The following is a 24347-nucleotide window of genomic DNA, read 5'->3' as shown; positions in this document are numbered from 1 at the left end:
AATTTGCACAATAGCAATTCTGGCTATTACTGATCTTTAAATACTTACCTAGATTAACCTTTTTTTCTTGGTATCTGTTTTTTTAAGTCAAAAACTCACCTTTGTGCACTATGATATAGTTTAAAGCATTTTGAATATCCCCTCTGCGCTATCTTGTATGGGAAATAACACTACAAACTCACTCTTGCTACAATTCATTCCACTCTCAGCTCTAATTAGGAATTTGCAGAGCTTATTGATTTAATAGACCTTAACATCCTCCCTAGGAAGTTGCTGCAGAAGCAGGTATTATTATTAAACTCAATATTAAATAACATAAAATAATAATATTTTGCTATAGATATAAAAATCATTTACTTCTTTAGATAATAAAAATGTTTTGCTTTTATTTTGGTATTATATGGAAAATATCTCCATAAATTTGAAAAGTGGAAATAAGTCATTGAAAGTTAGATGAATGTGTTAGGTCACTTGTTCAGTTCTATAAGGCAATGATGGGATGTTGATGTAGACTATGGTGTATTTTCCAGTTATCACCTTCATTTTTTCTAACCAGTATGGAGGAAGTATATATGGTCTAATGAGCCTCCCTAATCACAACCTTTCATGAACCGTGAATTCAGTATCAGCCTGAGAGTTCCTTGAAAACATGATTTATAATTTCTTTTGTTAACACCTTAGTAAAATAAGTATTGTTGACTTAGTAGTGTTTAGGTTGAAATTTGCTTTCTCATTTTTTTTTCTCATAATTCATTCATTATTCGACTACATTGCTCTTCCTGTTTACTTCTGTTTTCCATCAGATATTTGGAATATTTATTAGTTGTACTGATCTGCCGTTAAAAACGAAATGCTTTGCATACGTGTTCCATAGGTCCTTTGAACTACCCACTTTATTCTCCTTTTCAAATCTAGCACATATTTTTTTCTTCAAACAAATTAGTGATCAGGGTTCACAAGATGTTTATATGCATTGAAAGGCATATGGATGATATTTATGTGTAATTCTTCATTTAGATTAGACTGGGATGGTATCCGTAAACATTTGGATGAATATGCATCTATTGCGAGTTCCTCAAAGGGAGGAAGAATCGGAATTGAAGAATTCGCAGAGTATTTAAAGTTACCCGTTTCAGATGTCTTGAGACAACTTTTTGCACTCTTTGACCGGGTACGTTAAAACTTGATCTTTAACATTTTACTCTGCCAGCCCCCATAGATTGTAAATTAATATGGCAGACATTCAAAATACTTGTTGGGTTAGTGTTATAAGAATCAAGGGTGAGCTTGTGCTTTAACTGCATGATTTAATTTTCTCATTAATATGAATATTTCTGCGTGTGAATGTGTGTATAGTAACATTTATGACAGTATCTATTTATTTTAAATATTAGGTAAAGATAAATATTGTGACCATATAGCCCAATATACAGTATGGAATCAGAAAAGTTTGTATATCAAAATTTATACACTGATGGCATGAATGGTAGTGTTCTATTCTGAAGATTTCTGGACTTCCCCTAAATATGTGAAGACCAAATAGGCTTTATTTTCAAATAATGTTTTATAACAAAGGTTTTAAGTAAATTGATTGTTACTCGTGAATATGTAAATATGGGCAATGAGCTAATTATATTGTCAATTGAATTTTTCTTAGGAAAAATGTGTCAAGGTTTCAAGTTCTCCATTTTTAAATTTGCTTTTTTAAATATATGAAGTCAGTAGTAAAATATACATATCTGGTTGCAGTTCTTGCAAATGCATAAATGCACATTATTACCACTACATTTATAAGTTATAAGAATAATGATGATAATGATAATTCCTTTGAAGCTACCCATGCAGTGATGCCCTTCCCCTACCTGTAATCCCTAGCAGTCACTGTTCTGTTCTCCATCCCTATAGTTTTGCATTTTCCAGATGCCGTATAAATGGAATCATGAACTGTTTTAGTCTTTTGATTCCTGCTTCTTTCACTTAGCATAATGCATTTGTGATTCAGGCATGATGGTATATGTATCAGTAATTTGTTCTCTTTTATTGCTGAATGGTGTCCCAGTATATGGTGGATGTACTGTAGTTAATCTATTCCTCAGGAACATTTGATTTGTGTTCAATTAGGGTCAATTATGAATGCAGTTATAAGCTAAGCAGTCATGTATAGGTTTTTGTATAAATGTAGATTTTAAAGTCACTTTACTTGTGTAAATAGGAGTATGATCTCTGTATTTTACTTGAAGGTGACTGTATTTTGCATTTGTTCTGAAGGCTATTTTTGTGGTGTATAGAAGTCTGAGTTAACTGTTCTTGTAATGATTTAAGGATGTCCTTTTGCCATTAGACTTCATGGTTTTGTAGCCTCACTGGTCCTTAAGTTTTACCTTTATTTTCCAATTCTCCTGCTATGGTATTTTGTCCAGATGTGGTTGCTTTTGTATTTTGTTAAGAGACTTTAGTTGTAGTTGGGAGAGAGGGGCTAAACTGGGCTTATTCTATCTTGGCTGGTGCCAGAAGGCCCAGCTCTCTATTAACCACCAGAAAGTCTTTTGTAAAGAAATTATGTCTTGATGACTGAGGAAAAGGCATTTCTTCTTTTTCTTCGAGAGAACCCTAATGTTCCTAGTGTCTTATTCTGTGATCTCATAGATTAACTATTCTTTAACATAATGCTGTTAAGCAACCTTCTTCTGTATGTGTTGCCAGAGCCTCTCTTCTTAGAGCACACTAATAATTTTTCCTCCTGCATAAAATGATAATGTTCCAGTGCCATGGTATTATTGTAAAGTATAATGAAGAATTAAGGGAAGAGAATGTAAATTATTGTATGTAACCATGCAGTTTGGGAAATTAGAGACACCTTTTCATTTTGTAACCACCAGTCTTTTTCTGAGATTTATATAGCAACTTTCACTATGGCTCTAGAAACTAGGCAAGGCATTTTAATATGTTTGAAAGTGGTGACAGGAAGAAATAGAAGTACAGGAGATGGAGAAATGGGAAAGTATATGAAATAGGGACAAAGGAGGAAGTTTATAGTACACATTAGACATCATGTTCACAAGGATTTTTAATCAAAATTAAAAATAGTATCCGTTGAAGTTGCACTGTCCTTTAGTTGTCCTACTGTTGTAGCTGGCAATTACAGAATTGTTGTGACACCAGTTTTGTCTTCTGATAGTTAAGGATACTTGCCAAGAGCCCGTTGTTTTGATAGCACATTTAAGTATAGGGAGATTTGGGAATGGGGAAGTGAGGTGAAGCAAGGGTGAAAAGCAAATCAATTCAGTTAACTAGACTGACTCCCTATGAACTAGAAGAGAGACAGTTGGCCAGAGGCAAATTGGAGACTGGTCATTTGGTTAATCATATTTCTCTATGGATTTCTTCAGTAGGCTCACATTTCATTTGCAACTGTTGAGTTTTCTTCATTTCTTTGTGTGGTAAAACTTAGCTCTAGATTTAAACCATAAACTGGTGAGGGGCAGGGAAGATGCTTGAAGAGCAAAAGAGAATTGCTTTGAGACAGTAGAGTCTCGCTTGAGCCGGTCTCCTTGGTAGCTCACATAGGTATTTCTGGGCTCCAGAGAGTTGGTGCCTGCTGGATGAGGACTTCAAGATACTGGAAATCTGCCTGGGTGCAAATTCTTTGTAAGCTGGAGGATGAGTAACCAGTGGGTATGAGAGGCTGAGAGCATTCAACTTTGCTGCAAACCTCCAGAGGGGTGTGTATGTGACCACTCACACTCCTAGAAATGCCAAGAACAAGGGAATCCATGAAACTAAGGCCCTCCAGTATCACCACCTTCCCATCTGCATGGATGGATATTTGGAGACTGTGCAGAACGGATTTCATTGTCTCTACAGAGTATGGCCATATCCTCTGTAGCCAATGCCTTCAAGACTCCCTGAAGAATGCTAACACTTGCCCAGTTTATAGGGAGATCAAACCCACATGGTACCACCCTATTTATATGTGAAATGTTCTGAGCCTCTCAGAAGAAAAGGGTGAATGGACAGACAGCCTGGCTGGGCTTTCTGCATGCTATCTGCCTCATTTCCTGAGCTCAACAAGACTATTTCAATAGCACCATCCGATATGTAAACTTCTCTTTCCGTTCCCACCCCTAGTTAGACCCTTTTATTATCTTGAGTTTGATGCTCTGGAGCTATACCTACAAGCACTCCCAGGCCAGCTATTCACCTCTGAGCCCCTGGGGCATCCCAGTCTCAAAGTAAGAGAAGGGGAGTCAGGCACATGGGAGCTGGGGATTGAGGCTCTAGCCTTTCTGGTACCTGGAATTTCCCTACTGGAAGGCTCACCAGCTCTTCCAGGAACATGGTCTTTCCTGACATCTACAGTTGACCAGTCTGCCTGTCACCCACGGGCCAAGCTAGACACAACCCAGTTGGCCCAAGGATCCCAATGCAGGAGTTGCCCCCGGACTATCCTTCCCTTGAGAGCCAGAGGTGACCTGTGATTCTGCCTGCACCTTACCATTGATATGCAGTGTTCTCTTCAAACCATGAGGACCTCTGTAGAGCAATCCATGTTTCCTAAAAATGAAAAGTGCAATAGCGCCCACTCTTACCCATGTCTCAGCAGTCAGGAGCCAGCACCATCAGTGACCTTTCTGTAGCACTTGAACTGCTGAAGCAGTGTGTGTCTTGCCATTCTCTGGATGCCAGCCATTCTCAGGGACTTTTTCCACGCTCCAAAGTTCTTCACTTGGTGCAGAACAAGCAGGTCCAGGGCAGGTGTGCACCTAAGTGTCCTCTCTTGTCTAATGAAAGCCACCTGGCAGTGTGCCTTCCATCCCTCCAGTCCTTACTTCCCACTGCCTGATGTCTGCCTCAGTAGCAGTAGGAGGTGGCAGCAGCAATGTAACGTCTCACTTCCATGTCTCTGCGCAGATCACCTTCTCCGTTTCAGAGATATTGGCCCACCTGACCTGGCACTGGTTCACATTCTCCGATCAGGTGATACTTCTTTCCAAAGCTGCCCTGCTACTGCTCCGTAGGTTCTGGTTGGCAAAGCATGGTGGCCGTCCCTTCCTGAACAGCCCAGCTAATATCTTCTGCCCAACCCACAGGTGTCCAGAACCTTAGGGCCCCTCGGGAGCAGGAGAGTGACACAAGCCAGCGGCAAGAGTACCAGGAGGGGCTTGTAGGGCCAGTGTGCCTCTCCTCCATGTTTTCCTCAGAGGGCTTCAAACCAAGCCAGGGGCTGTTTGTATGAAGCATCTTCATGGTGGGAAAGGAGCCACTTCGGCTTTGCTAGCAATAGCCGACCTTTGGTTCCTCCTTCTGAAGGAGCAGGGACTCAGCACAGGATTCACTTTAATTGAGGCTCAAGGAGCATCCCTCTTCTATGTGAAAAGAAAATGTTTTATTTTTCATTCTGACTTTTTGAAAAAGGTGTTTGGCTTACTGACAGTTTGTTTGAATGAGTAATAATTTTCTCCGTGAAGTGGGAGAGTGTAGGAACATCAGCCACCATCATTGTGATATTAGGGCCAACTCTCTGCTTGGTCATCGCAGCCACTAAGTCCCCTCTGGGCTTCATGGAGATGCTCTTGCTCCATTCTGATGGTGCCCAGACAGGAGGGCCAGGTGACTATGCAGCCATCAACCCGTAAACATGGTGACGCCTATTTAAAACTTTGTTTCATCCATAAATACAGCGAACATTGTTGATTATAAAATTGTATTCATCCTAGACTGATTTGGCAAAAATGTATTTTGTTTCTACTAATCAGAAACTGCAAACTAAGAAAGGTCTGTGTGAAGAAAATCTCTTTCCTTTCCTCAGTGTAAACAGTTCAATTCTTTCTTTGTAACATTTAAACTGTATCAGTGGACATCAGCCTGTTTTGGACTCTGGCTAGTGTTAAAGATGAAAATAAAACCATTAACTTGAACCACCCCGGAAACTCAGAAACTAGTTTATAAAGTTCTTATCTTTTGATTTCCAACATACTAGAAGATTGAGAAAATAATCTGGAGAATTAATGATTAATGGATTTGAGCTTCTGCCTCCCTTCTCCCCTGTTCTCTTTCTCTTCCTTCTCCACCTCCTCTACCCCACCTCCACACCTGCATGTCTGTGCCTGTGAGGATGTTCTTTGTTTTGAAAAGCAGAATTAAGCAATTGCTGCCACACCTGTGTACATGCCCACTTTCATGCTCAGCTTGTTTTCTCACTCCATTTAAGCAATTTAGCTGGGAATGTTTGATGAGAAAAGCAAGGAAGTTCAACAACTCCATAGTTTGTTTCTCTCAGAGTAGCTTATCTTGCTACATTCTGTGCTTAATGAGGGGTGGGGGATGAGGAAGGAAGGGTGGGAAAGAGAAATGACCTGGCATTCTGTTTGCTGTTTCAACAGCTATAAATACTTGAAGTGTAAAACTCTTATAAGCCTCTCCTGTGTTCCCTTCCCACTTTATCTTTCTTTCCCCCTGACTTGTTTTCTTTTCTCAACCTTTCCCCAAGTCTTTCCCTATGCAGTTGTGGTTAGAATTTTGGGGCTGGAAAGAAGACCTACATAGCTCTCCACCATTCCCTTACTCTCTCGTCCCAGGGATAGTCTTGGCTAGTCTACAGAAACTTCATAATGGTTTTTGTCTCCATTTGCCCTTTAAAATATGGTACTAGTTCTTCTGACATACTCTTCACATTCTCATATATTTGAGTGTAGATTGTTTGAAGCTTCAACAAAACTGGCATGCACAATCTAAAGTATGGCATAGTTCACTAGTTTTGGATAATTTCCTATCTCTTTGAAAAGCATCATCATCAATAACAATGAACTTTTTCATCTTTGAGTTTAATTTAGCTTCTTGGTTTTCATAAATATGTACTGAACTCTCCAGATCAGAGATTAATTGGATATTAAATGTTCACATGAATTAGAATTGTTCTTAACAGTGGTTTAAAACAGTGGCTTCTCTATTTTTATATTCATAATTCAAATTAAATGTTAGATGTTTTGTTAGCATACTTGAAGAGATTTAAAGACAGTCAACGAGATTAGAAAACAGCACTGGATAAATTAGACCTAATTATAAGGCAGTCATTTTCACAGTTATAGCAATGTCTTGCAGTGTGCTGTTGAACAGACTTTGGATCTGACAGAAGTATCTTATGTACCTATGAGAAAGTTCTCAAATATTTTAGTAACACATAGTATTTGTTCGTAGCTTGCCAACATGCCATGTTATCTGCTTCTTAACACTTGCTACCAGTCTTCCACACTGCATCTCTTATTATATTCAGTTTAATAGTCCGTCTGATGTTCCTGTAACAGTGATTACAAGGCTGTATTTCAGGGTTGGCAAAGTTTTTCCACAAAGCATCAGGTATGAAATATTTTTGACTTGGTAGACTATATGGTCTCTGTTGCAAGGAATGGTTCATCTCTGCCCTTGTAGCATGAAAGCACCCATAAGCAATGTGTAGACAAAGGGGCATGACTGTATCTCAGTGAAACTTTTTTAACAGAACAGACATCAGTCTGTATTTGACCCACCAGCTATAGTTTGATGAGCAGCGATATATTTCCTAAGCTGATAATAACAAAACCCACTAAAGGACTAGGTTGAAAGATGAAGGTCAGTGTCTGCCGTGACCGTTTTAATTTGTGGAATACTCCACATCTGATTTAAAGCAGATTGCTTTGAATCTTTATACTTGAGTAAAATGTTATTAACCTCTGTTAATAACCTCCCAAAGTTCTAGTTAGTGGTTTATTATTCGTCTTCAGAGATGAGAGGAAAATAATGAGGAGATTCACTTCTAATTATTCAGCTATAGCTTGCTTGGCATGGGCTCACTCTCTTCTTACCAATACTATTATGTATACAATAGGCCATTGTGTAGCAAAATTCAGATGGTTACATCTCCAGTCTGTAAAGCAATGTGACAAGTGTCCTGATTTTCCCCATTTCTGCTATCTAGTACTCAGCTCTTCCGTCTTACTATGTACTGTTTAAATATTAGACAGGAAAATTTTGTGTATACTTTAGCACTTTGGCAAGCCAGGCTTTTTGTCTATTATAAACTTCTGTAAATATTTTATTACTATTTCATTATGTGGAGTGAATGCTTCTTTATTCCAAGTTTTTCCCGTCTGCCCTGTTCTTGGTAATCGTTCAAGTGTAAGTCTTGAGTGCCAGTAATAACAAAAGTCCTTGCTGGCTTCTTCCTGTTAGAGGAGGTAAGGTGCAGTCTTCTGTAGGTTTTTGGATCATGCTGAAAATTAAGACAAAACACTTAAATGGTTAGAAATATACTGTAAAGTCTTCTATTTTTTAAATTTCAGTTTTGGTTAGCTATTACACATAATTACAAAGATAAGAAATACAGTATTCCTTAGTTATATGTGAAGAATTCATCTTGATTCCAATCCTAGTCAATCATTTGCTGTATGAAATCCACTTTATAACATATGATATAATTTTTAAACAAAGTATAACTTTCCCAGGGGGACTAGTGAACTTCTCAATTTTCCTGAAAGTCTGGTAGCCCTATATTGCTTATCATTCCATCTGTAGTTATTAGATTGACTTAGTTCTTCCATTTAGGTCCATGATAGCATTTCTTTGAAGGGTCATTATACTGGAAATAACACTATTCAGACATTAGAATTATATGCTTTACTTTTGGTTCCTCAATACATGTAGCACTGAGAGAAGAAACAGAAGGAGTACAATTGAAACTTAGAACTAGTGAGCAATTGCAGATCTCCATAAAGAAGTAAAGAGCAGAGCTTTGTAGAGAACAAATTCTGTCAGACTAATTTAATTTCACTCTGTGACAGAGTGACAGTCTAAGGTGATAGGGAAAAAATTAGATATTACCTAAGAGGACTCTAGAAAGGTTTTTTATTTCAACCAACATGACATTCTTATCAACATTTTAGGATTTCTGGTCCAGATTGTGTTACAGTTGGGTGAAAGCTGCACTTGACAAAAGCTTCGCTTGCAATGTGAATTTTGAGTTCTGTGTAAGTTGAACCAGGTTTACTCCTCCCACATTGGAATGTCATTCTGGGGAATAACATACTTAATAATTTGCAGTCAGGAATAGTTTTTGAAAACGAGATGTTATGTTAAAGTGGAAATAAGGACAACTGAGCCTATCTTTAAAATTTTAGAATTGCACTCAAGATGGAAAATGATTGAATTAGGTTAATATGTAGCATTAAAAGGCTTAGACATTTTTATACAGTATTTAGAAAACTGAACTCAAAATAAAAATGATGCTGCTATTACTGTTTCATGGTACCTGAAATTCTAGATTCTCAGAGCTGTATATCTAATAGGACTTTTGGTATCAAATTGCCCATCATCTTCAAGGTTGCTAGCCCAAGAAAGGAAGTTACACAGTATAATCCACACCACTGGTTAGTTCTAGGGATGGGATTAAAATCCCTAGTTCAATATTCTTTTTACTACAAGCTGTCACTCCTGACATTAAAAAATAACTTTAAGCAGTATTATCATATGTTAAATATCATATAATTCATTTCCAGCACACAATTTAGGGATTTTTAAATGAATTTATCAAGTTGTACAACCATTACTCTCAATAATTTTTAGAACATTTTCATCAACTCTGTATGTGTCATTAATCCTTATTTCATTAACTGTAAATTATGGTCACCTAAGTATCTCCGAGCCCTAGACAGTCGCTAATCTACTTTCTGTCTGTATAGATTTGTCTTTTCTGGACATTTCACATAAATGGAATTGTACAACATGCTTTCTTATATTGGCTTCTTTCACTTAGCATAGGCTTTCAGGTTCATCCCTGTATCATGGATCAGTAGTTTCATCCCATTTTATTGCTAAGTAGTACTTCTTTATGGGGACATATCACTTTTATCTATTTATTAGTTAGTGGACACAGGTTATTTCCACTTTGTTCTTCTATGAATGATATGGCTAATAACATGAATGTATTGTCTACTTTTGAATCTTAATAATCCCCCCCCCAATTGGGGCTAAATTGGAAACTACTTTCTAACCATTTTCTCAAAATCTGGATTGTGGAGTTTGCCCCCAGATAGCAACTGAGGTTGTTATTAATGTTCTAATAAGTAGCTGTGGGGTTAAATAGTCCAGAGGAAAAAAAAGATTACTGATCTAATAGCAGTCTTTTATCCTATCAGGGATTATGGGAAACTATTAGCCAAATGCCCTCCCTCTTCACAGAAAATAAATGAGAAGAATTGGATTTAAACTGCAGTTCATAACCACTTCAGATAGGCATAAGGAAGCACATTGTATATGACAGTAGATGCTATCAAGATAATTTGCAATATTACAGAAACAAAACCCATATAATTTCCTCTGGGAGAAGTGTATATGAATGGATTTAAATCTGTCTAAGGCCAGATGGCATTTGTGATCCTCTAAAAGCAAAGCAGTCCTTTTATGGTACTTTTTCTGAATACTCTGATGTTCAGAGGCCATTTCATTATGTCCGTGAGAATAAAGCCAGCCACTGTAGAGTTTCACACAAACCATTGGTTGTGATAGAAGGAGATAGGCCTACTCCTTGCACTAAAGAAAGCAATGTCCTTTAGTAGCTGTTCTCTCCCAAAATAATAGCTGTAATAGTCATTATTCAATTCTAGCATTGTAAACGGTTCTGAAATACTTTCACAACTGATTTTCTTTGGACTTACATTTGCGCTGTCAGTAGTTCTGTTAGTCTTTGGTGCATGGCAATTCAAGGCTTTATCCAACCTGATTCCATTTTATTGACCTCTCTTTGTTTCCTATTACTTCCAGAAATAGACTCTCATCACATCATACTATTCACCATCTCTTGAATGTTAATATCCCTTAACTTCTCTGAGTTTTTACTATACTGCCCTTTTCTATCCCTTTTCTATTTAGAGAACTCTGATTCAGCTTGTATTCAAGGCTTCCTTTTGCCTCAGCAGAATTCATCGCTCCACCTTTGATAACCATATTGGTTTGAAAATTTAATACAGCGTATTAATGGCATGATCTTGACTAAGTATCTGAACATTTCTGAGTGTTTTACCTTATCAGGAATACTTTTGTGTATTTTAGAGAAATTTTATGAAACCTGAATACTAAAGCATATTATATACAAATGTAATGGGTTAATATTAATAATAGAAATGTGAATATAAACATTAGCTTACAGTTTTGACCAGTCTGCTATGGATCTACTTGGTGCTTGAGCACAACAATCCTGTTTTATTTATTGTCTTCTCCTAAGCATTGAGTCCAAGTCTTGATATTTAATATATCAGATTGAATTGTTTTAAAGTAGGCAGTGGAGATATTATTATCATCATTTTGGAGATTTGAAATTGTGACCCCAAATGCTAAGTTATATCATATTTTAGACATTTAGCATTAGCCACCTTTCCCTGAGTTCACCAAGAGATCTTCCAAAGAACCTGGATGACAAAAAATCAGATTAGAAAAGACATACTACCAATTTTGTAGAGATGAGGATTATAAATGAGTACTATGAATAACCGCACACTACTGAACTGGACAACCTAGATGAGATGGACAGGTTCCTGGAAGTACACAACCTCTCATAACTGAAACATAAAGAAATAGAGAATCTGAAAAGACCTATTAACTGGAAAGGAGATTGTATCAGCCATCAAATACTGCTCAACAAACAGAAGCCCAGGACCAGATGGCTTCACTGGTAAATTCTACCAGCCACTGAAAGAATTAACACCAGTCCTTCTCAAACTGTTTCCCCAAAATGGAAAAGTAGGGAGTTCCTTCTGACTTCTTCTATGAGGGCATTATTTTCCTGAAAGTATAATCATATAATGGCACAAGAAAACTACAGAGCAAGATGCCATATGAATATTGATATAAAAGTCCTTTAACAAAATACCAGCAAGCAGAACCGAACAACATATTTAAAGGATTATACACTATTACCAATTAGGATTTATTCTTAAAATGCAAGTAGGCAATATATGAAAATCAATCAATGTAATACACCACATATATTACCACAATGGAAGGGAAAAAAAAATCACATCATCTCAATTGACATAGAAAAAAGATTTGACAAAATTAATATTCTTTCAGCATAAAATACCCAAGTCAGGACAAGAAAAAACATGCCTCAACAAAATAATAAATACTATTCATGAAAATCCTATACCTAATGTCATATTTAATAGTGAAAGATTGAAAGCTTTTCCTCTAAGATAAGTAATCACAGTAGAGCATCTACTTTCACTACTTCTGTTCAACATAGTGCTGGAAGTCCTAGCCAGAACAATTAGGCAAAAAAAAAAAAAAAAAAAAAAAAAAAAAAAAAAAAAAAAAAAAAAAAAAAAAAAAAAAGAAAGAAAGAAAGAAAGAAAGAAAGAAAAAGAAAAAGAAAAGCAATAAAAACTCTACACATTTAACAAAACCTTGTTAAAACTAGTCAGTGAATTTCACAAAGTTGCAGGTTATAAAATCAGTACTATATTTCTATACACTAGTCATGAACTATTTGAGAAATTAATAAAGAAATTCCATCAAAATAAAATGCTTAGGAACAAACTTAATAAAAAAGGCTAAAGATGTGTATACTGAAAACTATAAAGACTTAATGAAAGAAATTAAAGGCCCAAATAAATGAAAAGATGCCCCACATTCACGGATGAGAAGACTTAAAGCATCAATACAAGCCAAAATGATCTACAAATTCAATGTAATCCTTATTAAAAATCCCAACAGTTACCTTCTACAAAAAGAGAAAAATCAATTCTAAAATTCATGTGGAATCCAAGAGACACTGGATAAGCCAAAACAATCTGGAAAATATAGAACAAATTTGGAAGTCTCACATTTCTTGATTTCAAAACTTGCTACAAATCTACAGTTAATCAAAACAGTGAGGTACAGACATATAAACCATTGTATGGTCAAATAATTTTCAACAAGAATATTAAGATGGAAAAGAACAGTCTTCTCAACAGATAGTTCTAGGAGAATTAGATATTCATATGTAAAAGAATGAAGTTAGATGTTTCCCTTTTGTACAGTGATTAAACTCAAAATGGATCAAAGATCTAAAAATAAGATCTGACACTTTAAAATCTGTTAGATGAAAACATGAGAAAAGCTTCATGACATTGGAGTTCTCAGTAATTTTGGATGTGATATTAAAAGCACAGGAAACACAAAAGAAAATAAATAAATTGGACTACATCAAAATTTAAAACTTTTATGCATCAGATAACACTGACAGAATAGTGTAAAGAACAAAAAAGAGGAAAACACTGGACACTAATGGACAGTATCTGATGAGAGATTAATACCCAGAAAGTTTAAAGAACTTTTACAACTCATAGTAAAAGAAGAAATAACCTGATTTTAAAATAAAGGATTTGAAAAGATATTTCTCCAAAGAAGTTATTCAGATTGCCAATGAGCACATGAAAAGATGGTCCACATCACTAATTATTAGAGAAATACAAAGAAAATCCACGATTAGATACCACTTTGTGCCCATTTGGGTGGCAGTTATTTATAAAAATAAAAAGTAAAGCAACCAAAGTAACAAGTGTTGAATAGGATGTGAAATAACTGATTGGAACACTTGTGGGATTGTAAAGTGGGGCAGTCATTGTGAGAAACGGTGTGGCAGTTCCTCAGAATGGTACAAGTAGAATTATTATATGACCCAGTAATTTCCACATGTAAGTACACAACCAAAAGAATTGAAATCAGAGGATCAAAACGTGTGCATACATCGGTGTTCATAACAGCATTGTCCACACTCGCCAAAAGGGGGAAGTAACCCAAGTGTCCGCCAGGGGATAAAGGGAAAAACAGAAAGTGGTATATTTATGTATTCATGTATTATTTATCTGTCTTGTGGATGGAAGGGAATTCTGAACATGCTGTACCATGGATGAACCTTGAAGACATTACGTTAAATGAAGTAAACTAGTCACAAAAGGCTAAATACACTGTGATTCTAATTGTACAGGCTACCTACAAAAGTCAAAATCATAGAAACAACAAGAATGGTGGTGGGGGGTAAGAGGAAGGAAGAATAGAAGTTATTGTTTAATGGATACAAATTCATTTGGGGAAGATGAAAAAGTTCTGAACATGGAAGGTGATAATGGTTGCAAAACAATGGAACATATTTAATGCCACCGAACTTTATACTTTAAAATGATTAAGATGATAAATTGTGTATTTTAATCACAATTTGAAAATATTTTAAATTTTAAACCAAAAAGTCACAAAAGTATATACTGTATGATTCCATTTACTTAAGATACAAAAGTCTATGGTGTTACATGTGGGGACTTTTGTTACCCTCAGGAGAGGTGAGTAACCGGAAAGATGCAAGGAGAGGCTTCTCAGGCTTGGTGATGTCAATCTTGTAACAAGTGTGTGTATAATTTATAAAACTCTTTGAGCTCTACGCTTATAATTTGTGTATTTTTCTATACAAGTGTTATACTTCACTTATCACTAAAAGGTTGGTCATGGGGCCCCACAGGAAATCTTCAGAATCAGAATATCTAGTAGTGTTGCTTGAGAACCTTACCTTCAAAAAGAAAGTCCCCATTCCAACTTTTTCTTAGAAATGTTTGATGCTGAGAATTTTTGCTGAAAGACATTATTCGTATCCTTCTAATGCCCAAGAATTCTCCAGTTCTATCCTTAAAATAAATATCCCTTAGAAAGAAACTAGTATCTTCATTAAGTCACTTTATCTTCTGTTAGGAAAATACATGCCATCTTTTAGCTGCTAAGAAATCAATGACATATAGAAATGGGTAGTTTTATATTTCCTATTTAAAATATTCAAATCTGCTGTGACATAACTGAGGAATACTTATCTGTAAGAGTGGAAAACAGTTTCAAGGAGTCTTCTAAAATAAGGCAGGTTCTAGGACCTAGTAGAATCCGGCAGCCTTATTTGAAGATGAAACATCACCGTGAGGCGTGGTGCCTGAGCAGGTACAGAAAATCCAGTTCTTCCACATGTAACCCACTTAGACTCCATTCCGCTCTCTTCACACTGTCTCCAAGATTAACACTGCCTTTATCCTTGCTTGTTAAACTGAAAGCATGTTTCTTGCAAAGGCTTTTTTGGAAGGGGCCGATCGGGGTCTTGGAGAAGCTCTGGGAGGCCTTCTGGGAGGAGGTGGTCAAAGAAGAGGAGGAAGAGGAGGAGGAAATATTGGAGGGCTAGTAGGAGGAATTGTGAATTTCATCAGCGAGGCTGCCGCAGCTCAATACACTCCAGAACCGCCTCCCACTCCTCAGCATTTCACCAACGTGGAGGCTTCTGAAAGTGAGGAAGTTAGGCGTTTTCGACAACAGTTTGCACAGCTGGCTGGACCAGACATGGAGGTGGGTGCCACTGACTTGATGAAAATCCTCAACAAAATCCTTTCAAAGCACAAGGAACTGAAGACTGATGGCTTTAGCCTTGACACCTGCAGGAGCATTGTATCCGTCATGGACAGTGACACCACTGGGAAGCTGGGCTTTGAAGAATTTAAGTACCTGTGGAACAACATCAAGAAGTGGCAGTGTGTCTATAAGCAGTATGACAGAGACCACTCCGGGTTTCTGAAAAGTTCTCAGCTGCAGGAAGCTCTGCAGGCAGCTGGCTTCCAGCTAAATGAACAACTTTACCAAATGATTATCCGACGGTATGCTGAGGATGATGGAAGTATGGATTTTAACAACTTCATCAGCTGCCTGGTCCGCCTGGATGCCATGTTTCGTGCTTTCAAATCTCTGGACAGAGATGCAGATGGCCTGATTCAGGTGTCTATCAGGGAATGGCTGCAGCTGACCATGTATTCCTGAAGTGAGCAGAGCACCAAGGTCTCCCTGGGGGACGAGACTACTGAGTACTTTGCCACCCTGTGCACAGTTGTTACCCTTCCAGCAGCTGTCATTTCCTGGAGACTTTTTATAACCCCACACCTTTCTGATCGCTGGCTACCTTTTACAGCTCTATTAAACATTTTCTAATGAAAACAGTTGTGAGTGGTTTGTATATCAGCTTTTTAAGATATTAGATTTATATATGTAGACATATATGTGACAGGAATGGGGTAGATTTTTAAAAGTTGTTGCTTATTTGGTGAGTGGATTCCAAGGAGTTGGAAATTTATCATTGTTGTGGCTTTTATTAGTAATTAATATTTTATGAAATCCTGGAATAAATCAAGAAAGCACTAAGGTGATATGTTTTTCCCTTTACAAAGGTGTGGAGGGAAGTTAAAAAATCTGTTTTTCTCATAATTTCACATCTGGTCTTTCTATTCTGTAAAAAAAAAAAAAGAAAGAAAGTGCTTTCTAGGAAACTATTTGTATAGAAACAGATTCAGAAATGTGAAGTTAAACAATTTTATGTAAGTGTAACATTTTAAAAATGATGGAGCAAACTATCTAAAATTCTGGAATTACTGATTCTGTTTTCTAATAAAATAAATCTATGCTAGCTTTGTTTTAATATGTTTATAGAGAGAACCAAAGGCATTGAGGAATAAAAGGGTATACACACGTGTCATAAATATCTTGGGCCACCTTAATGAATCAAAATCATCACTCTTATACATATTTCATGCAGAGTGAGGCATGCCTAACAGTTATTGGCCAGCCAACTCTTGTCATGTCTTGCCTTACTTTAGAGCAAGGAAAATTCTTTTGCTTACCTTTGAAAATTTTTTTCAGATAGAAAAACAAACAAAAGTACAAATGATAATCAGTTAAATAGGATATAAAGCAATATACTGAACAAATATTATTGACTCTTATTGCAGTGGTTCCTTGCCGAGGTTGCAGTTTAGGATCCCTGGGAGAATTCTTTAGGAAGATTAATACCTGAGTCCCACTCCAAATAAGTTAAACGTGACTCTATAGAAGAGGAGCCCACAGGTGAATATTCTCAGAGCTCCTCTGCTGAGTCTAATGAGCATCCAAAGTTGACAGCCTTAACTGCTTTGAAGTATAGCTGTCCTCCCAATATTTTTCAAATGTATCTCAGCTAAAACTGAGGCCAAACAGAAGAGTCAGTGTTGCCATTGTTGAGGATGACAGGCATACTGAAAAACTGCCACCCGCAGACTGGACTAGTCTTGCCTTTCTTGTGTGTAGCCCATAGTTTTATTTTATAATTTTGATATTGGATATCATAGGGGAGAAAGAAGAATGCATGATCTTCATTTGCAAATGCTCAGTTCCTGTGCCTGCTATTTACTTGGTCTCCACCCCTTTGGGTGCTCTTTTAATAAAGTCCCACTGTGCCAGGCTACTTCAGAGGGTCTTCTGAGCAAAAGATAAATTCTTTTTTTTCTTTTCACTCTTTTAGAAAAAAGGTTGTCACTATGGAAATGATGTAACTAGCCTGTTAAGAGCCCCCAAATGCCTGTTAGAAATCCCCAGTGAACATTGGGAGAAGTTGGCGTTTACCCTCTACGATTACCATCATCGCCATCATATAATATTTATGAAACTCCATGCATACATAATTCTGAACTGAGCCAAGCACAGAAATCGCATTCACTTCCCTCGAGGGACTTGTAATTTAGCTTGGTCTGGCAAGATACTTAGACCAGGTGTGGTTATATAAGCAAGAGGTTGCTGCCAGCAACCACACATTAATATCAATCTCCCAATTTTAGAATTAGCCCAGGAATATGTCAGGAGTGGGTTTAGGACAGCAGCCAGGAGAGGGAGAAAGCGGCCAAGATGTCTTTTAAGGACTCAGAATATTAAATTTATAACTCATTTTTTTCACATAATTCTTAAGGAAAGCACAATTTGTGGTTGCATTTTTTGTTCCAAATTTCATGTTAAATAGTTTTCAAAGTTAACATAATCATCTCACACTGGGGGTGGTATTAAGCCTCTTATTCCTCAAGTTGAGGGATTACCTACTTTTATGATTCTTTCCCAGTATATGCATGGAGAAACGCCAAAAGTTACCTAAGTTTCTCCTCCAAATTTGTATAAAATTTATATAAATAACGTCAGTCACCAGCATGGATACTAGAAAATTCACCTAAACCCTAGATTTATTCATGTAATCAAACATATATTTATGTATGTGGGTAGAAATATACTTGTAGTCAGAATATTGAGGTGGAAAGTATATCTTTTCCCGACTCTTTTAAAGAGCTGATAATTTACTGTATTTTAGTAATAATATTCATTTGGATTTATAGATTATCTTAAAATATTTAAAGATTCTCTCTTGGTGGTTTGCTGAAAATTCTTTCATATAAACAACTTAAAATTATTTTTAGGACATTGATTATTTTCATTTGCAGAGATTATATTACATCAATCAGAACACACAGTGAGAAAATAGTCCCTATCCTTGGCAATTTACCATTGCAAAATGTATTTAAAACCATATTCTTTATTGTTGTTTTTCTTCTAAAACTAAAGCAAAAAATTTATTGAAACTGTCAACAAAAAATAGTTTGGCTAAACTGAACAGAAGTAAATTCTCATTTTTAACATTTAAATTTACATTAATGGATACATCCATGCTATGTGAAAGACTGTGTAAATGAACGTTTCCATTTTCCTATAACTACACTGACTGAAAATCATATCCTTAAATATTGCTGGATTTAAAAAGCTCAATAGAGTATCCGATTTCTTATTAATACAAATGTTGAATAAATACAACTGTGAAACAACCTGAAAGATCTGATCCTTGAGAATCAGACCGTTTATTCTTTCTGAAGTACTGAATGGACAGTGTATGAGTAAGTGGCTTAGAGCTTCCCACTGGCTAGCGTGGTGTGGATGAGTAGAGGAAAGGTGCTGAGTAATTGTGGCCCCCATATGCACCCCGCGTGCGTTTCTAAGCTTTTCTGATCCCGCTGACTTCGAGGGAAAAGAGGAGACCCCCAAGTCTGGAGATTTAGTGAGGCTCGGTGTAGCTCCAGGGCATTCCTGAGCTCCAGATTGGTACTGGAAGGAACAGGGTCTTCCTCCAGATAGCTGGTCTCTTCCTTTGAAATGTGGCACTGAAATAGTTTCTAGTCTGGATTTTTAAATTAAGGTCATGATTCTTCTGGGAATTCAGTAAATTTTTAAAGGAAAGAACTACAGACTTGTGGAATAAAACTTTTATCATGAAACTGATTCAAAATAAAAACAATAAAGCATGCATTGCTAAACAACCTTTTTTGTTTTCTTGAATATATTTAATCAAACTCTTTGCTTTAATTTGAGTGATTGGTAGTAAGACTACCTACATTTTCTAATCCATTGATTTTATTGGTACATTCTAGGTATATAGTATGCTGATATTCATTATCGGGAATTTGAACCATTTACATAATCTATATTGCTTCTTATTTCTTCCCCCATTCTCCTCCTCTCCTTTCAATCCCTCCACAGCTCATTACGAAGGCTTTGTTTCCATTTTTTTCTTTTCTCATATTTATTCCTTTCCCTTCTCTCCTTTCCCCTACCCCATTTCCCCTTCCACTTTGCACCTTTTCTTCCTATTTCACATTATCTCTTAAATATTTTTATCCTTATTTACACTTTCAGTTTCTCACATCAGAGAAACTGTTATACATGTATCCTATTTATTTTACTCAAGAGTATGGCTTCAGTGTGCAAACATTTAGTTATAAATGTCTCTAGTTTCTCATTCTTTATGGCTGAGTTGTACTCCATCTTATTAAAAGACTACATATTTTAAAACCAGTCTCCAATTAATGGGCAGTTGTGTTGTTCCCAAGTTTTAGCTATTACAAACTGTGCTGCTACGAGCATGGGTGCACATGTATCACTATGGTACGACTCTTTCAGTTCTTTTGGGAAGATACCCAGAAGAGGACTAGCGGGGTCAAATGAGACCTCTAATCCCAGTTCTTTGAGGTATCTCTGTACTGATTTCCATAGGGGTTGCACCAGTCTACGCTCCCACCAAGAGTCGAAAGGGGTTCTTTTTTCCTGATTTTTAAAAGTTCTTTATGTGTTGTAGATAGTAGACCTTTATCTGAGGAACAGCTGGTAAAAAAATTTTTCCCCACATTGTGGGTGTCTCTTCACACTGTTGGTGGTTTGTCTTGCTGTGCAGAAGCTCTTTAATAAGATGAGTTTCCACTTGTTGATTCTTTGTGCTAGTTCACATATAACTGAGGTTTTGTTCATGAAATCTTTTCCTATGCCAATGCCTGCAAGAGTTCTACCTAACCTCTCTTCCAGCTGGTTTAGTGTTTCTATTTTAATATGTAGATCTTTAATCCATTTTAATTTTAGTTTAGTGCATGGTGAGAGATATAGGTCTAGTTTTAATCTTTGGCAAATTGAAACCCAATTTTTCCAGCACCATTTTCTCCAGTGAGGGTGCTTGGTTCCTTTGTCAAAGATGAGGTGGCTGTGTGTCTGGAGTTGTTTCTGCATCTTCTTATCTGTTCCACTGATCTTTTGGTGTGTTTCTGTGCCAGTACCATGCTGTTTTTATCACAGTAGCTTTGTAATATACTTTCAAGTTGGGGATTGTGATACTCCCTACCTTCTCTTTGTTGCCTAGAATTACTTTTGCTATTCTAGGTCTCTTCTGGTTCCAAATGAGTTTTTGGATTGTTTCCTCAAGTTCTGTGAAGTATGTCACTGGAATTTCAATTGGGATTGCATTGAATCTATATAGCAGTTGTGGAAGTATGGACGTTTTCACTGTATTTATTTTTCCTACACAGGAGCAAGGGATGTCTTTCCATTTTCTGATGTCCTCTTCAGTCTCTTTTTTTCAGAGTGCTATAGTTTTTAGAGTAGAGGTCTTTGATTTCTTCTCAGGTTTATTCCTAGGTATTTCATTTGTTTTGGATGCTATTGTGAAAGGAATTCTTGTTCCCATTCCTCTCTCAGTGAGTCTGTTATTTGTGTACAAGAAGGCTATTGATATTTGTGTGTTGGTCTTGTATCCAGCTCCTCTACTGAACTGGGTTATTAAGTCTAGAAGAGTTTTGTTTATAGCGTATTATGTCATTTGCAAATAATAATTTAACTGCTTCATTTTCTATCTTTATTCCTTTTATTTCTTTCTCTTGTCTAACTGCTATGGCTAATGTTTCCAAAGCCATGTTTAATAGGAGTGGTAATAGTGAACATTCTTGTCTTGTTTCTGATTTTAGCTTGAAGGATTTCAGTTTTTGAGAATTTAGTATGATATAGACTGTTGCTTTTTAATAGATGGGTTTTATCAGCTTGAGATGGAGACCATCTATTCCAGTTTTCTGTAAGTTTTTTTTTTTTAATTATGAATGGGTGTTGGATTTTGTCAAACGCTTTTTCTGCATCTATTGAGATAATTGTATGGTTTTTGTCCTTGGCTCTACTACTATAGTGTATTTACATTTATTGCTATGTTGAACCATCCCTGCATCCCAGGGATGAGTCCCACTTGGTCACAGCATATGATCTTCTAGATTATCTTCTGTGTTCTGTTTGCCAGTACCTTATTGAGGATTTTGGCATCTATGTTTATTAGGGACCTAATCTATGTTTATTTAGCATCTATGTTTATTATACTTCTCTTTTTTGGCTGGGTATTTCTCTGCTTTTGGGATCAAGGTGATGCTTGGTCCCAGGACGGAATTTGGGAGTATTTCTTCCCTTTCAATTTTATTGAAGAATTTAAAGAGTTGTGGCAATAGTTCTTTAAATGCCTTGTAGAACTCAGCAGTGAAGCCATCAGGACCAGGGCTTTTCTTAGTTGGTAAGTTTTAATTACATTTTCAATTTAATTGATTGATATTGTGTTGTCTAGAATTTTTTGGCCTTCATTGTTTAACTTTGGTAATTCATACGTATCTAGAAATCTGTCCATTTCTTCTGTGCTTTCCATCGTACTGTTGTATAGGTTCTGAAAGTAGTTATTGATGAACCTCTGGATTTCTGCTGAGTCAATTGTAATTGCATCCTTTTCATTCCTAATTGCATGGATTTGGGCCTTTTCTTTCCTTTTTTTACATAAGGTTGTTTAAGGGTTTGTTAATTTTGTTTATTCTTTCAAAGAACCAACTCTTTGCGTCATTGATTTTTTTGTATTGTTCTCTTAGGCTCTATTACATTGATTTCTGCTTTGGTTTTTATAATTTCCTCCTTTGTATGAGCTTGGGGTCATCCTGCTCTTCTTTTTCTCGATGCTTGAGATTCAGCATCAAGTTGTTTAGTTGAGGTTGCTCTGTTTTCCTAATATGAGTACTCAGTGCTATGGATTTCTCTCATAAGATTGCTTTCAGTGTGTCCCATAGATTCCAATATGTTGCATTGGATTGTCATTTAATTATAGAAACTGCCTGCTTTCTTCTTTAATTTCCTCTGTGACCCATTGATTGTTCAGGAGTGTGTTGTTCAATTTCCATATGTTTATTAAATTCTTGGGGTTTCTTTTGCTATTGATTTCCAATTTCATCGCACTATGTTCTAACAATATACAGGGAATAACTTTGATTCCTTTTCACTTATTTAAACATGCTCTATGAGCAAGTATGTGGTCTATTTTGGAGAAAGACTGTGTGCAGCCAAAAAGAATGTGTGTTCTGATTTTGTGGAGTGGAACACACTGTAAACATCTGTTAAGTCTCTTTGTTCAAGAATTTGGTTGAGTTCTACTATTACATTATTTTTTGTTTAGTTGATCTATCTATTTGTAGCAGTGGGGTATTGAGGTCTCCTGCTACTATTGTATTAGTGTTTATTTGATTTTTCATGTCCATTAATATTTGTTTTTTAAAGTTGGGTGCACTAGTATTTGGTGCTTATATGGTTATGATTTTCATCTCTTCCTCTTGGATTATTCCCTTTAAAAGGATATAGTGTCCTTCTTTGTCTCTCTGAAATAGTGTTGGTTTGAAATCCATTTTATCTGCAAATAAGATAGCTACTCCTGCTTTGTTTTCAGGTTCCTGTCACATGGAGTATTATTTTCCACCCTTTAACTTTCAGTCTATGAGTTTCTTTTTGAATTAAGTGCATTTCTGGTATGCAACATATTGTTGGATTTTACTTCTTGACCCATTCTGCCAGTCTGTTTCTTTTGGTGAATTGAGACCATTAATATTAATGATTATAACTGATATGTATTGACTTAACCTTGTGATGACCTTTTCCTGTTGTTGGATTCTCCCCCTTGCATTTATTTTCTTGTCTTACCTGATGGATTTATTCTGTAGGGCTTTGTGGGGTTGTGATCTTCATTATCTTTTCCTAGGATATTGTTTAAAAGTTTTTGGAGTGCTGGTTTGGTATTCATGAAGTCCCTCAGGTTCTCTTTGTCATGAAGGTATCTTATTTCTCTATCAATTTTGAAATATAAGTTTTCAGGGTACATCAATCTGGGTGGGATGTTGTTTTCTTTTAGGGCTTGAAATATTCACTTCAGTCTCTTCTTGACTTCAGAACTTGGGTTGAGAAGTCTGCTGTGATTCTGATAGGCTTTCCTTTGTATATGATTTGTTACTTTTCTCTAACTGCTTATAGTATTTTGTTCTTCTTTTGGGTTTTTGGAATCTTATATGCCTTACCTATTATATGCCTAGGTATAGATTTTTTTTAATCATAGCTAGTTGGAGTCCTATATGCCTCACTTACCTGTATGTCAAAATTTTTCCCTGCTTGGGAGGGTTTTTGCCATTACTTATGTGAACAGTTTTTTTAAAATGTTTGCACTGTCTCCTGTTTCTTCATTGACTCGATCAGTCTTATATTATTCTTCTTCGCATCATATAGCAGCTGCTGGATTGATTTCTCATGGTCCCTTATTTTAAAGAAATTTTTCTTTTCCTGGTCACTAATTGCAATCCGGTCTTCTTTTTCTGATTTCTGTCCTCACGTTGGCTCATTCTACTCTTTGTACCTGTTTTATAGATTCCATTTGTTTCCTGTGCTGGGATTCCATCATGTTCCTCAGCTCCTCTATTTTTTTTTATCTGTATCTGCTCTATAATTATTAATCGTGTCTTTCACTGTGGACATAATCTCTGTTGTTATGTGAGAAATTATTTCATATTTTATTTTTTCTAGATCCTCTTTTGTTGCCAGTTCAGGGAGTCCAGGTGGTTGAGTATCAGATTGTTCCATATCGTTTGCCCTTGGGGTTGCCTTAGGTGATCTGGAAGTCTGGTTTTGAGGCTTCTTTATGTGTATTCTCATTTCATAAAATGCAGGCTGCCGTGCCTTTGTTGAGGAGACCCTTTGCTCACCCAGTGGGCTTCAATCCTCAGAAAGCCTCAGAGAGCCCTACTCTCTGCAGCTCACCCAGTATACCAATTCCTGGATTTAGAATGGTGGCCTTCTTGGTCCCTGCACTGTGCTGTTGTTTG

The 24347-nt window shown here is 36.5% G+C and overlaps 2 protein-coding genes across 2 annotated transcripts in view; both read left to right on the top strand.

The window, feature by feature from the left end:
• The window catches only part of Lpcat2 (lysophosphatidylcholine acyltransferase 2), a gene marked incomplete at its 5' end in the record, with an annotated part of 70233 nt that overhangs the window by 34407 nt on the left and 11479 nt on the right, over positions 1-24347 (top strand). Inside the window, one exon of the mRNA XM_010630005.3 lies at positions 1018-1171. Within this exon, the coding sequence (XP_010628307.1) occupies positions 1018-1171 (154 nt within the window). The remainder of the gene's footprint in view (positions 1-1017; positions 1172-24347) is intronic.
• Capns2 (calpain small subunit 2) lies at positions 15100-15849 on the top strand. The gene has a single exon (XM_010629773.1). The coding sequence runs from the start codon at positions 15100-15102 to the stop codon at positions 15847-15849; it is 750 nt and encodes a 249-aa protein (XP_010628075.1).

Source organism: Fukomys damarensis, unplaced genomic scaffold, assembly GCF_012274545.1.
Source record: "Fukomys damarensis isolate Sample0158 unplaced genomic scaffold, DMR_v1.0_HiC HiC_scaffold_32, whole genome shotgun sequence".
NCBI lineage: Eukaryota > Metazoa > Chordata > Mammalia > Rodentia > Bathyergidae > Fukomys > Fukomys damarensis.
This window is presented reverse-complemented; position numbering and strand designations above follow the sequence as displayed.

What these genes read in the sequence shown, in the direction of transcription:
- Capns2 (XM_010629773.1), top strand. Translation starts at nt 15,100, where the DNA reads ATGTTTCTTGCAAAGGCTTTTTTGGAAGGGGCCGATCGGGGTCTTGGA.